Genomic DNA, 16,111 nt, shown 5'->3' on the forward strand with positions numbered 1-16,111 from the left:
GGTTGCTATCAGTTCCTACACCAGGGCATGCATGCCCAATGTAAAATTGTGTAGATTCCTTAATTTCAAGAACACAAAACTCTTCTACTCCATATCCCCTGTAGGCACAATATAACTGCCACCTTTAACTGCTTCTGTAAGTTTATACTGGCTTTTGGCTTTTTTAGTTTATTAATAAAATGCATATTTTAATACCCAAAATAGAGGAATTCATGGATCCCAAATGGAATTCAGTAGTGAATTCTGCACTGTTGTTTGTTTCTGAGCAAATATTATAAGGAACAATAAAATAGCAAAGCTAAAAGATATATTTAAAGGCAAGGTTCACCTTTAAGTTAACTTTTAGTAGGTTACAGAATGGCAAATTCTAAGCAACTTTTCAATTGGTCTTCATTATTTATTATAGTTTTTGAACTATTTGCTGCCTTCTTCTGACTCTTTCCAGCTTCCAAAGGAGGGTCACCGACCAACTCTAAAAACAAATGCTCTGTAAGGCTACACATTTATTGTTATTTCTACCTTGTATTATGCATCTTTCTATTTAGACCCTCTCCTATTCATATTCCAGTCTCTTATTCAAATCAACGCATGGTTGCTAGGGCAATTTGGACCCTATCAACTAGATTTCAAACTGAAGAGCTGCTGAATAAAAAGCTAAATAACTCAAAAACCACAAATAATAAAAAATGAACACCAATTGCAAATGATCTCAGAATATCCCTCTCCACATCATACTAAATGTTAATTTAAAGGTGAACCACCCCTTTCAACAAGAATTTAAAAAATCAGCGTTTCTCCATCCACGCATCAGCTGCTCAGTTAATGACTGATGTTCTCTATTTCCAAGAAATGATGGGAAATGTTAATGCGCTTGGGGTGACTCAGCTGCCTCCTGCCAAACTGTGTTTTCAGCCTCGGTGCTCTCTCCCCCTCCCCAGTTAAGATGCCAGTGCATGCCTTGAAAATCTATCCCTCATACTTTACTTTTTCATGCTTTACAAGCAGCATAAGCTCTTTAATCACTATATATATACGGCTTAGTCATGTCATCGGTTCTAATCGGAGCTTGGCGATGTCAGATGTTGGAGTTCCATGACCTGTATAGGTACTCCTAGGTAACTTATCCTTGCATTTTGCAGTATGGGGTACTTTATTCACTATATATATATAGATATAAACACACACTCTGAATTAGGGGAAGGCCATCTCCCATTTTAGAGGAAGGCCATCTCCCATAAACTCCATTTTAATTGAATAATTTAAATATTTAAGACTTTGTACTTGACCCTAACTAAAATATAATTAATCCATATTGGAGGTAAAACAACTTTTTAGTAGCCTTAAGGAATGGTGATCCAAATTACAGAAAGATCCCTTTTCTCAGGTCTTGTCTCGAGCATTCTGTATAACGGGTCCTATACATATATATATATAATACACAAGATTTCATCGTTTATAATAGGAGCTTAGTGATGTTATTTCTGTCACATGACTCACTGAAACTTGTGTATAATAAATAAAATACCCCCTGTTCCAAAATATGAGGAAGTTTGGAGTTCCATGACCTGTATATATACTATATAGTTTTATCAAACTCCTCGGTAACTTATAATATCCTTGTATAATATTTCATTGATCTGATTGGCCACCTTAAAAACGTCATTAAATAAATACTTTAAATATGGCCTTGTTGAGCTTTCCCCTTCCTTATATTAAGCAACGGCCCTAAGGATTACATTTTAACATGCTGTGAGGAATAGAATATCAGTCTATTTCAGTATAGTTTATTACTTTGTGCCTTAGGTCTAGGCGCTTGGGGATTATTCAATTTAACTTCTGGTATCAAATGGAGATTTTCCTATATGAAGTTTAAGACTATTAGTGGTTTTTAGACTATGAGGCTTGAAATTTGATAACTTTATAAGAATGTTATTGATCCTGCTATTATTTTAAAGGGGACCCTTCACCAAAAAAAATATTGCAGATCCAATTTTATAATGTTAGACAAGCAAAATTAACTTTAATTACACTGTAAAAATAATTTAGATCTTGTTTCCTTCCATGTGGGAAATCATAATTATAGCAAGCAGGCAGGAGCCATTTTGTGGACACTGTTTTTAAGGCGTCTTGCATCATCTCAAAATCTTGTTTGTGCACCAGAATGGGGGACCTGATGTCCATCCCCATGCCCTGGCTACACAATTACATGGTTAAGAGAACATGGGGAATGTGGGGAGAGCAGTGACATCGAGGAAGTGCTGAATGGAAAGTGAAAGTAATTGCCTGCCCGCCTCTATGCCTAAGGCATAGAGGAGGGGCAGACAATATTTGATTGACAGCTGAGATTTTTAAATGTGTTTACAACAGCTATGAATGCTTTAAAGGGATACTGTCATGGGAAAACAATTTTTTTTCAAAATGAATTTCTGCACTGAAATCCATTTCTCAAAAGAGCAAACAGATTTTTTTATATTCAATTTTGAAATCTGACATGGGTCTAGACATTTTGTCAATTTCCCAGCTGCCCCTGGTCATGTGACTTGTGCTTGCACTTTAGGAATGAAATGCTTTCTGGCAGGCTGCTGTTTTTCCTTCTCAATGTAACCGATTGTGTCTCAGTGGGACATGGGTTTTTACTATTGAGTGTTGTTCTTAGGGCTAGTCCACACGAGGAGATTTGGGGAGATTTTGTAGCCTGATTTAATAGAAAACGCATCGCCGCGTGTGCATTAGCGCAGGCGACTTTGCTTTGTAACCTATGGGGAAAAATGCTGAGGCAGTTCGGGGAGATAGTCGCTCAAAGACGAGGCGATTAGTCGCCAGGCGACAAAATCTCCCTAAATCTCCTCGTGTGGCCTTACCCTTACATCTACCAGGCAGCTGTTATCTTGTGTTAGGGAGCTGTTATCTGGTTACCTTCCCACTGTTCTTTTGTTTGGCTACTGGGGGGGAAGGAAGGGGGGTGAGATCACTCCAATTTGCAGTACAGCAGTAAAGGGTTATTGAAGTTAATCAGAGCACATGACTTGGGGCAGCTGGGAAATTGGCAATATGTCTAGCCCCATGTCAGATTTCAAAATTGAATATAAAAAAATCTGTTTGCTCTTTTGAGAAATGGATTTCAGGGCAGAATTCTGCTGGAGCAGCACTATTAACTGATTCATTTTGAAAAACATGACAGTATCCCTTTAATTAAAAAAAAGAATTTGGATTACATGTTTAATTTGAAAAGAACTTTTAGTAAACAGATTTTTATGTCTGGGTGACAGGTCCATTTTAAGAATATACAGGACTGCAAATAAGTGACCATCCCAAAAAGCATCATAGTTGACTTCAGACTGCACTTACAAGTGTATTTAGGGCAGAAAAACATCAAGTCTCAACCTTACTTGCTTTTAGCCTGACCCCCCAGTTCCCTGCCATTTGTGTCATTGTGTCTACTCCAATGAGCCAACCACACAGTTTAGGATATGTAAATAATAGGCACCAAGTGGGCTGAGCCAGGGTCTGGAAGCAGTATTACCATGAAAGTTACAGGTCAGCCACGCAACAATGATGCTGTTAGATGGTGGCCAAAAGTTACTTATAGTATTCTCTTTCCTTAGCCAGAGTTTGTTTTTGTATTTTGTGCGCATCATTAGCCCTGGCCATTCAATTTCCCAATCAGGGTAGGACTTATCATGTTGCAATAGGAGGTGCAACATTAGAGAAAAATAAATTAAACGTTTGCAGTAAGTTAAAAGAAAAGGACAACAAACACCATTTCCTACAGCATATTAAAATGTGATTCATATCACAGGACCCTAAAAAAGAACACTAAACAGAAATACATGTGGATATTTGTCTGATTTACAAGTATATAACAGGTTCACATGCCCTGGTAGAAGCCAAGACAAATGTACAATGTATGAAATTGGCCGTAGGCGCCTCTAGACTGTGTATGAGGGTCTGTGTGACAGCCTGTCCCACTAATAGCTGGCTGATAATTAGTCATACACTATATCAGATTAGAAAATTCTATTGGGCAAACAACACATGGGCCCTATTGACTGATAAGGTTGCATGCAATATGGAAGTAGAAATGACCATCATTGCTGTCCCTTTAGCATATACACCATTAAGAGGTACAAAATGCATTTTCATGTTGGGGTAACCTGTATTTTAGGTTTAGTGGTCCATAATGAAATCCTTCCTTTACTCTACTATGTACTTTTTCATCTCTGTGTTTTTGAAGCCAGCTGAAATGTAATTAGCTGCAGAGCACTAACCATGAACTAATGCCATAGAGCCTTGCTTCCTAATGTTTTCTGTCTTGTTTGGCTGTCATTTTCCATGCAGTGCTGAAGACTGTGCCCTTTACTGCTCGAACAGCCAAGCGCGGCTCCCGGTTTTTCTGCGACCCCGTTCTCACTGAGGAATTCCATTACTAAAAAAATTACTCTGTTTCACACCTGATGCTCTTAAAACAAAAGGTTTCTGTATTTCTGTTTGAGGAATCACCTCCTAACACCCGAACGGTTTATCTTGCCTGCTGTCTTTGTGCACCATTATATGTTTTATATATAGCATGTCACTGTATGCCCATCTCTTTCTGCATCAGACACATGACCATCCATGTATCAAGTCTTGTTTAAAGCAGGATTGACCAAACTACAGTTCTCCAGCTGTTGCTTAGCAACAACTCCAAGAATCCTGGCAGGTTGCGGTACTAACAGCAGTTGCAGGACTGTAGCTGAAACATTGGCGTTTGGTATGTAGGAAGCCAAATTAGTAAATGTTAATGCTATTGTATCGAATGGAAATGCCAGAATTAGAGGGTTATTATTGGTATTATTATATGTATTATAGGTTATTATAGGTATTTATGAAACTATTCTGGCCCTGTATGTCAATGCTGGTTTATGTCATTCTCCATTCCAGATTTCAGGTTTCTTATTTTTCTATTTGTATCTTCTAACACTGGAATGATCTGTGTTTATCCTCTGGCAATAGGGGCAGGCTGGAGGCAGAACATTCTTTGGCTGTTGCTGTATTGTCTTTTGCTACTATTGCATAATTACACCCCAAAATCCAGCTTTAGGTTCCTTTTGCCTCACCTTGACTAAGGTTATCCAACTGGAGGCTGGGTGTGGCCATTAAAGAGATTTTTATGGCCTCCAGACTGGTCCATTGGCATGGCTCCATTGATCTCTTGACATAGCATCAGCATTTTCTGGACCCCAAACTTGGCCTGCTATATGGAAACAATTGGACATAGTGTTTCAGGCTCAAAATTCAGGTCTACTATCAAAGTCAGAACAATCTCCTTGGTATTTGCCATTAAATGAAAAAACGTCTGGGCCACACACTTTCTGTATTGAATGGGACTATTGCCTTCCCACCCATAATACCTACCATATTATTAGTGAAGTAGTGCCTGTCCAGATAGCAATTGTTCTCTACAGCATGGTCTGCCCCTATCTGCCTCCACATCTGCATGCTCACATCTGCATGAAATATCCAAGAACTGGATTCTCCTCCATTAATACTTTTTTGTTATTTTTTTCAGTTCCAAGGCAATATCACTAAAATGTTGGTGCAATGGCAGTTAATCAGATGCTGTTTTCATGTCCCAGTAACTGCTGATTGCTTGTTGTGGGTTACTGCTCCACTAGGGCAAACATTTGATTCCCCCCTTTATTCTAATAAATTTTATTTATATATTTGATTTTTATATTATTTTATCAGGGACTAACTAATGCCCTTATTGCACTGGAACTGGAAAAAAAACTGTTATTGTTCAGGTACATAAGTATCAATGAAATCGAATCTCACAAAACACATGGGAGTAAAGCTGGAAACTTAAAATTGTGTTTAAAGGTTTTTAGAACCACTTCTCTTATAGCAGCAGATACTGTGAATTATTAGCCTCCACAACAGATGGGACTGTCAGATTATGAGCAGTTCCATCAATGGGCCCAGATCCTAGTGGGCCCCAGCTTAGGACAAAGCCCATTAGCCCTTTCTAATTTCAACATACACCTATATAAGCGCTATACCATTTGGTACCATCTTCATTAATTAATTCTGAAAGGAGGCCCTTGATGCCAGGTTCTCTGCTTGCCTCTAAAAGCCCAGTCCTCTTTTCCTGGGTTTAACATAGGTGAGGGCCTTAAACAAGGTCTCCAAAACACCCAGAATGTATCATTATCCCATTATGCCATATAGTTGAAGTATTTAGGTGTCTTACTACATGCTGGGAGGACATAAGGTTAGACATGGTGGATTACCACAATGATCTAGGATTGCCTTCTAGATCAACAATTTGTGAACATCACTGTGGAGCTTCACGGCTTGCACCTGAAACATTCTGACATGCTTAGAATTCCCGCCCTTGGGTTTTGTGAGATTCTACTGCAAGGATGACCTTTTCGTAAAACTGTAAGAACTTTCTTTCTTCTTGTGTTAATTGCTGTATTAATGATTTTTCTGGAGCCAATCCTCAAAGCAGCTTGCCCTTACATCTGTCTCGATTAAAAACAAAAGGAAACCAGGAGGACTTTCTTATCCGTAGCCTTGCTCTGCTTAACCCCCTTCTCTTCTGCCCTTACCCCTGCCCGTCTTCCTGCTCTAGCACCTAACCCACCTTCAGGAATAAGGAGAATCTTTATACTCCCCAAACCCCTATTTTTATTTAACCATCATTTTGTGTTTTCTCCTGTTTAGCCCTAAAGAAGAATAATATCACTAAATTTCCAAATGTTCATTCGAGGGTAAGGAATTCTTCTAGCACACCGGTGGTGGAGGATACACAAAGCTGGCAAGCATTACTTTTTACTTGCTTTCCTCCTCTCTCTGTATGCCAGATATGTCACTACTTGCACACTTTGCTGCTTCAGATGATGATATACTAAAGAATACCTTTTTTATTATTAGGGCTTGATCTTTGGTTATTTCCAGTTGAAACCAAGCTCTCGTGTGCTTATTAAAGGGTGGTAAGCTTGCTACTGGTGTAATAACATAGCAACCAATCAGCAGGCAGCATTTTCTGGTCAGACGTTAAAAGGAGAACTAAAGCTTAACTAAGATGGAGGCTAGAAATGTTGTACATTATATTTTGAGCTTCTGTACCACCAGCCCAAGGCAACCACAGCCATTTAACAGGACAGATCTGTGTTTCTGAATATGCCCCAGTAGCTCCCCAGTCTTATTTTCTGCTGAATACTCATTGCCTATATATTTGCATTTACCTGCCATATTGCTTGCTTATACTGCTTACACTCTAACAAACTCCCACCCAATTGCAGTCCTTGCAGCATCATATAAATGTAGCCTACAAAAATGTATCTGTGTTCTTATGAGGAATTGCAAGTAGTGGCAATTGTCTCTGTATATAGAGTGTGGAGCTCAACAGCAGCAGTTTTAGGTTGTAACGGCTCAGTAACATGGCAAATTAGCCTATTAACTGTGGGAGAGATGGTGCCTATAGTAGCAGTGAGATAATTGTCTCTGGGAAGGGACTGTGGCTGTGGGATAGTAGAGAGAGAGAGGGTACCTATAGTAGCAGTGGGATAATAGTCTCTGGGAAGGGACTGTGGCTGTGGGATAGCAGGTATAGTGGGGAGAGATGGTGCCTATAGTAGCAGTGGGGATAATAGCCTCTAGGAAGGGACTGTGGTTGTGGGATAGCAGTTATAGTAGGGAGAGATGATGCATAAAGTAGCAGTGGGATAATAGTCTCTGGGAAGGGACTGTGGGATAGTAGGGAGAGATGGTGCCTATAGTAGCAGTGGGGATAATAGTCTCTAGGAAGGGACTGTTGTTGTGGCATATCAGGTATAGTAGGGAGAGATGGTGTCTATAGTAGCAGTGGGGATAATAGTCTCTAGGAAGGGACTGTGGCTGTGGGATAGTAGGGAGAGATGGTGCCTATAGTAGCAGTTGGATAATAGTCTATGGGAAGGGACTGTGGCTGTGGTATAGCAGGTATAGTGGGGAGAGATGGTGCCTATAGTAGCAGTGGGGATAATAGCCTCCAGGAAGGGACTGTAGTTGTGGGATAGCAGGTATAGTAGGGAGAGATGATGCCTAAAGTAGCAGTGGGATAATAGTCTCTGGGAAGGGACTGTGGGATAGTAGGGAGAGATGGTGCCTATAGTAGCAGTTGGGATAATAGTCTCTAGGAAGGGACTGTAGTTGTGGCATATCAGGTATAGTAGGGAGAGATGGTGTCTATAGTAGCAGTGGGGATAATAGTCTCTAGGAAGGGACTGTGGCTGTGGGATAGTAGGGAGAGATGGTGCCTATAGTAGCAGTGGGGATAATAGCCTCTAGAAAGGGACTGTAGTTGTGGGATAGCAGGTATAGTAGGTAGAGGTGGTGCCTATAGTAGCAGTGGGATAATAGTCTCTGGGAAGGGACTGTGGCTGTGAGATAGCAGCAGGCCCGGACTGAGAATTAAAATAGGCCCTGGCATTTCAGGTACACAGAGGCCCAATCAGCCCCCACCAGCCCACTAAATACTGACTTTCAATGACACCTTATAGCAGCCCCTCTGGCATTTGCCAGAACCCACAGATTGCCAGTCCGGGCTTGGATAGCAGGTATAGTAGGGAGAGATGGTGCCTATAGTAGCAGTGGGATAATAGTCTCTGGAAAGGGACTGTGGCTGTGGGATAGCAGGTATAGTAGGGAGAGATGGTGCCTATAGTAGCAGTGGGATAATACCCTCTGGTAAGGGACTATGAATGTGCGATAGCAGGTATAGTAGGCAGAGATTGTGCCTATAGTAGCAGTGAGATAATAGTCTCTGGGAAGGGACTGTGGCAGTGGGATAATAGTCTCTAGGAAGGGACTGTGGCTGTGGGATAGTAGGGAGAGATGGTGCCTATAGTAGCAGTGAGATAATAGTCTCTGGGAAGGGACTGTGGCAGTGGGATAATAGTCTCTAGGAAGGGACTGTGGCTGTGGGATAGTAGCGAGAGATGGTGCCTATAGTAGCAGTTGGATAATAGTCTATGGGAAGGGACTGTGGCTGTGGTATAGCAGGTATAGTGGGGAGAGATGGTGCCTATAGTAGCAGTGGGGATAATAGCCTCTAGGAAGGGATTGTAGTTGTGGGATAGCAGGCATAGTACGGAGAGCTGGTGCCTATAGTAGCAGTAGGATAATAGTTTCTGGGAAGGGACTGTGGCTGTGAGATAGCAGGTATAGTAGGGAGAGATGGTGCCTATAGTAACAGTGGGATAATAGTCTCTGGGAAGGGACTGTGGGATAGCAGGTATAGTAGGCAGAGATGGTGCCATGGTAGCAGTGGTAAAATAGTCTCTGGGAAGGAACTGTGGGTTAGCAGGTATAGTAGGGAGAGGTGGTGTCTATAGTAGTAGTGGGAGATAATAGCCCCTGGGAATGATCTGTGGCTGTGGGAATTTGTAACCTTAGTTCTGCAAGCAACATGGCATGATATGCATGACATACAAACGTAGGAATATTCCCTGCTAACAAGAAGCTAATTTTTTACCATCTGAAAAATAAATGGAAGGTATACCCTTCCTATAAACAGAGGAATTTACCTTTATAATGACATTTCTAAAGCATCACTGTTATTGGAGATTCTCTATATAGCATTATATCCTAGGTTCTAATACAACCAAGCACATTTTCCTCCATACCCACCGCTATCCATCAAATTTAATTCTAACCTCTTGTTTATACACCCACAATCCTTCTAGTGTCCTGTGTTGCCTCCCAGGAACACTACCAGCGCCGGCCACAGAATTGGGGCCACATCCGATACCTTGTCTTCCATTCCCCTTTACTTGTTAAAAAAAGAAGAAAAAAAAAGATGTCTTATAGGGGCTTGAATGACATAAAAACAAGAGCCTGGGGGGAACATGCCCCTGTAAAAACAGGATTGATGTAAGGGCTGGTGCAAATTGTGCCATAGTTGAAGTAACCCAACCATCATGTACCATTAACTGGTCTATAGAGGCAAACATCTGATTGTTTGCTATGGTATAATACCTGGCACATACTTTGCACCTTTATTTCTTCCTCCCAGTATCTATCTCCCAGTATGGCATAATCTAAAATAACCTGTAGTCTAGTTATACTGAATGTTAATCTTGCACATACTCCCTAACCCTATTCATCGATTACCAGTCCTGTTTAACGGTTCCAAAAACTAAATTCTGAGAGCTTTTTATTGGTCTCTCTGTACAAGCTGCTTTGATTGGCTGCCAGATAGCCATTTTTCCACTTTCATCTCACTGGAGGAACAAAGAACAGTCTGCTAACTTGTTCCTCGCCTTTTCAGATCTTAGAAACCAGCCGTACATAAGAGCCGATGCCATGCGGAGAAGTGTGAGAAAGCGTTTCGATGACCAGAACATGTGCTCTGCAAATGGTGCTGAGATAACCATTTGAGCTGGAGTATCGGCTACTGAAGCCTGGGAGTTCTTGGACACTCATCCTCTTCTAATGAGCCATATATGATACCAACTAAGGCTCTGTATGGAATCTAGTTTGCCTTTGCACCCCAAAAAGATGTAGAAACTGCATATGGGATCGCCACTCAATGAAAATGTTCCCTCTCTAGCTAACAAGTGCCTAACAGATATACCTGCTCAAATGGAACAAAGCAATAGGAATTCTTTTGATCGGGTATCTTTTCACACCAATACGTTACTCAGTATTTTTAACCAAAATGTAAAATACATATGTCTTTTTTTGTTAGGTGGTTCGTAATGACCTATATGTTTGTAAATACATAATACTGAAGTATGATCTGCTGTGGAATTTAGAAGAGGCCTTTATAAACAAAAGCAAGAGAAAAAAAGTGTCAGCAGAAAAATCATCTAACTTCATGTCACTGGGTCTTCGTGACGATCCACTGCTGGTATTTTAAAGACCTTATTTGGGGTGTAAAGTGGATATGGTCTAAAAAAAACAGGATTGAATCCCCTTGACTTGGAGTTAGTTGACTTCTTTGTGTTTGTCAGGAATTGATGGTCTTGATTCTATGTTGCACTTAATCCCTTTCTGTGTCAGAGAGGTCTACAACACAATGCATTGGTGGTCAACCTGCTCCCAAAGTTACAGATGGTCTTCAGTATAATAAGGGCTTAAGATACATGATGGAAGCTATTGGCAGTGAAATATCACCAATGCATCTAATAAAGGGCCAGGAAACAACTTTCTTTCTTAAATATTTTTATGCACATCCCCATGTATGGTCAAGGCATCATATTTAAGGAAAAGTCTTGCACATCATGACCACAAGACATGATGGATAATAATATCATTAATGAGTAGGACCGAGAGTTAGAAATCAGAGTCAGCTTAGAGCTCTGGTGGCATCTCGACAACAGATGGTCCTAATACATTCTTCTTATAAAAAAGAACAGTTTAGCAGTAAACAATTAACACCCCATCAATGTTAACAGTATTAAGGCCGATAAAGGTCTACATGTACTAAAGGTCAAAAACGTTGTTTTCTTGTTTTTTAGTGCTTTTTAAACTTGATTTAAAAAATGGCCTGGGTGGTAGTGAAAATTAGACTGCCTTGAATTTTTTCTCCTTGAAAATGTTAATAGCTCTGCTTCTAGGATTAGCCTAAACTGCCATTGTCTCAGGCTGGTTGGACAATTCTTAAGGCCTCTCAGTTATCTTTTATGGGTTAAGGTGGTCCCTACAGAACAACTAGTCAGCCATCTCAACCAATATTTGGCAAACAAGCAGACAGTAAGAAAATTAAGTAGAAAATCCCTTCAGACGAGGACCACCAAGATGTGATTCTCTCCCTAAGCCCCTATTACAATCCAGTTCTTAGCCTGGGGATTGGAACAAATCCAAACACTGGGCAACCTTGCCACACAAGTCACTAGTACATTACAGGATTCCCAGAATAGGTTTCAGCTAATTGCTAAAGATTTTCCCCTTCTAATTATTTGCACTCAATAAATCTTGAATATTCAAGTTTTGTAAATTCAATTTGAAAATAGAATATTCAATTACAAGAATTTTTGGGGTCCAAGCTTAAAATACACAGTTTTTTCATTTAAAAAAAATTGGGGCGTTCCCCATATAATTTTTACTATTTATTCATATTCATTCTACAGATGAATTTAAGGAGGACCAAGTAAGTTGCTGCATTCCCTTTATTGGCACAATTACACAAGGAGTCGAAAACAGCATTCAATTTTTGTTTGTCTAAATGCACAATAACAAAATATTTCGCAAAAAATATATTTGCGCTGTCAGTTCCTGAGATTCGAATGTACCTTCAGTTCTCTAGTAATTTCACCTTTCTCATAGATTCAAGCAGTTGGATTTATATTTTCAGAATAAACACCGTCCCTTGTCTCTGATATTAACCCAATTATTGTACAAATCGTTGTATAGTATTTAACCGCTTTGGAGAAGATTGTTTTATACTAGTTGATAAAGTAACAAAGAAGCTAGTACAGATTTTTTTTCCAATTTAAAATGCATGTGCAAAAATGATTTAAAAAAAAAAAATAATTTTCTTGCACTACGGATACATTTGGTGGTTCCATTACTTTGTGTTTTCTTCTGTCTTAATTGTGGTCGGAATTTCAATTTCCTGAAATAATGTGTAGTTTTATAATAATACTCTGTTTTTAAATGTACAGATATTTTGCTACTCGGGGGGGGGGGGTTGATGCAGATTTGTTTTTGCTTTTTTATAATATACTTTTTATTTCCAGTCCATTCCCTGGGTAATTACTGTAAATACTGTTTCAAATGCATCAGCCTCTGCTATTCCATTGCAATGTTATTTTAACTTATAGTTTTTGTTTTATTTTATATTTAACGAAAGGAACAATTTGGGGAATCAGACTTTATCATGTTGGTGTCTTAACTTTTTGCAGATAATTTTCTGTCCAACCTGCAATATCCGTCACACATGTATTTAAAGGGAGAGAAGAGCAGCAATAGAAAAGCAGGTCATATATGATCGACGAAAATGTTTAAAAACTGTTTATCCGGCAAACAAACTCTAATAGAAGTGTGACGGAGTAAAACAATGGCAAACAATACAATTATTGCAGATGGAAAAGTGCTATATTAGGGATGGGCGAATTTTTTCGCCGCATAAGTGATGCCAATAGACTTGTATGGCGTTGCGCGTCAAAAGAAAATTGTCACGCGTCAAAATATTTTTGACACCCATAGACTTTAATAGGCATTGGCGACATTTCAAACGGGTCAAAGTCGCCCAAGCCTACTATTTACAGTACTATCCAGAATTTCAGAAGTATTGGCATGTTTTCTTACGTGTCTTGCTCCTCTTTCCCAGTGATATTAGAAACGTCTTCTAAAATCAGTCCATTTTACTTTACTGCTGTCATTGCATACGATCAAATAAAATATTTACACCACTACACAATAATAAGTGAACTGCTTGGACATTTCTTTCAATCCATTTCTCTTCTGGAACAGTGTTGCTCAGCAATGGATTCCCCAGATGTTACTGGAGTATGACTGCAGTCAGTATTACCCGACTTGCATCCGGCTTTATCCATACTTTATCAATCCAGCCCAAGGTTGAGATGGGACTTGACTGCCCAAGATCAGACTCCTTCCATAATGTCAGAAGGAGCCAAACTCTGTGTTGAACACTGTTCCATCAACCAAACAGAGTAGTGAGTCCAGATTTATAGGGCTCAAAACAATGAATGGGCAGGGGGTGCAGTCAGAATGGCAGATACACATGTATTAAAGCTGGTGATTTTTTTATATGGTTCTAAGTAATTCCAGCAAGTGCCTGGCTAATATAGTATACAAAAGGGAAACTTAATCATATAGTAGTCAAGGGGGAAAGATTAAGTTGAAGTGAGCCTGTGCCCAAACATAGGAGGTCAGCTGAAGTGGAGTTTTTTGAAGACGTGCAACTTCACTGATGTTTGCCTCTTTGTCAAGAACCTGCTCCGTTTTAGGACAGGAAGTTCAGGAATCCATCTTGGTGTCCCATATCTCTAATGATTGGTTGATCCTTGAACCCCACTGGGCTCTCGGCGTCAATAGGAGCCATCCTAGGCAAAACTGGAGCAATTTTCAATGAGTTATTTTTTTATACATTTTTGGGGAGAGTTTGCAGATCCACTGAAAAGAAGTAGAAAACAAATTTGATGCATTTGTGCTTTTTTTTCACTGTTTTATTCAATGAAGTTTTTTTTAGATTACTTTTATAAAAATTGTAGTAAAACGTTTAAAACAAAAATTCTGAAATTCCCTTCATCCAACTACACCTACTTTGGGATCAGAAATAGAAGAGTCAGTGATGAATGACAACAAATAACTACAACTACATTCTAAAGGAAGGAGATCTCAAGACTATCATATGTTTTATTAAACATCAATCAAGGCTTAACAAACATTCATGTTGGTGGTGTTTCGGTGTTCATTGTACAAAAGGGAAGTTAAAAAGATCACACAAGCCTTATGTAATATTCCTCAGCCAGCCCACCCTCTATATATAGCAAGGGTCCCCAATTCTTTTCTATCTGTGAGCTATATTCAAACAAAGTTGGAGAGCAACATAAGCATGCAGTAAATTCATGTGGGTCAAATACGGGCTGTAATTGGCTATTAGTAGCCCTTGTGTGGACTTCTCCGTTTGGCAGTAAAAATGTTTTTTATGCAACCAAAACTTGTCCCCAAGGCAGGAATAAGCGCACAGTGATGATTCAGTTGTGGAACAAATGCAGAACCAGCCCTATACATTTATAGGCAACTTAAATACAGCACTTTTATAGCCATGTTTTAGAACTTTATACCTCCTGAGGAAGCGTGGCGAACCATGTAAAATGCGTAGAGGTTCTCAGAAGTTTCCAGGATTTTAAAGATTTCAATGCTTTTATGAATCTCTGTTTGTAAGTATTCCATTTGGGTTTCTATTTAGCTTATACACTATTTTGGTGCACTATGGATATCCACATAGGATAAACAGAAGGTCCCCGATGAGAGATTGATGTTTGGCCTGACTATAAATGCATCTGGTGAGTAGGTGATTATAGGGATACTGTCATGAGAAAAAAGATTTTTCAAAATGAATCAGTTAATAGTGCTGCTCCAGCAGAATTCTGCACTGAAATCCATTTCTCAAAAGAGCAAACAGATTTTTTTTATATTCAATTTTGTAATCTGACATGGAGCTAGACATATTGTCAATTTCCCAGCTGCCTCAAGTCATGTGACTTGTGCTCTGATAAACTTCAATCACTCTTTACTTCTGTACTGCAAGTTGGAGTGATATCGCCCCCTCCCTTTCCCCCCACCCCAGCAGCCAAACAAAAGAACAATGGGAAGGTAACCAGATAGTAGCTCCCTAACACAAGATAACAGCTGCCTGGTAGATCTAAGAACAACACTCAATAGTAAAAACCCATGTCCCACTGAGACACATTCAGTTACATTGAGAAGGAAAAACAGCAGCCTGCCAGAAAGCATTTCTCTCCTAAAGTGCAGGCACAAGTCACATGACCAGGGGCAGCTGGGAAATTGACAAAATGTCTAGCCCCATGTCAGATTTCAAAATTGAATATAAATAAATCTGTTTTTCTCTTTAGAGAAATGGATTTCAGTGCAGAATTCTGCTGGAGCAGCACTATTAGCTGGTTCTTTTTTTAAAAAATTTTTTTCCCATGACAGTATCCCTTTAAGACAAATACAAGATTCCTCTGCACTCAACCCATTATCAATATATATTTAAGACAGAGTAGGTGATTAAGCCAAAGTGTGGTTTTTAGATCACCTTACACCTACACGAGTTTGTATGGAAAAGTTTTGCACTTACACTTATAAGGAAATAAAGCAAGAACATTGGCACATATGCAGTTTTATTTTCTTCATTGAAGGTATAGCACCTGTGGCTTGTTTTTTGCGCTTCTCTATGGAATTGTTGACTTTACTTGGAGTTGCAATCCAGTTATTACACCACAATATAGTGCTGAATGAACTTTCTTTTGTTTATTCAAAAATAAGCAACCGCTTTGAGGGCACTGGGAGCAACATGCAATTGGTTGGAAAGAAACATGTTGCTCATGATCCACTGGTTGGGGATCACTGGTCTATAGGTAGAGATACACTAGCAATACATATCATACTT

General features: G+C 39.5%; 1 protein-coding gene across 8 annotated transcripts in view; it reads left to right on the forward strand.

Annotated features, from left to right (window-relative positions):
- Positions 1-13,393, forward strand: part of LOC108701328 (formin-like protein 2) — a 119,852-nt gene extending 106,459 nt beyond the window's left edge. For 2 of the 8 annotated variants that reach the window (XM_018235771.2, XM_018235775.2), the window contains 2 exons: positions 4,339-4,472; positions 10,295-13,393. In XM_018235771.2, coding sequence (XP_018091260.1) covers positions 4,339-4,430 — 92 coding nt within the window. In that variant the 3' untranslated portion in view covers positions 4,431-4,472; positions 10,295-13,393. Of the gene's footprint in view, positions 1-4,338; positions 4,473-6,705; positions 6,801-10,294 lie in introns of those variants that run through there. The other 6 variants (XM_018235770.2, XM_018235774.2, XM_018235769.2 and 3 more) reach the window with 4 other exon arrangements.
- The last annotated feature ends 2,718 nt before the right edge of the window (positions 13,394-16,111 follow it).

This window comes from Xenopus laevis, chromosome 9_10L (genome assembly GCF_017654675.1).
Source record: "Xenopus laevis strain J_2021 chromosome 9_10L, Xenopus_laevis_v10.1, whole genome shotgun sequence".
NCBI lineage: Eukaryota > Metazoa > Chordata > Amphibia > Anura > Pipidae > Xenopus > Xenopus laevis.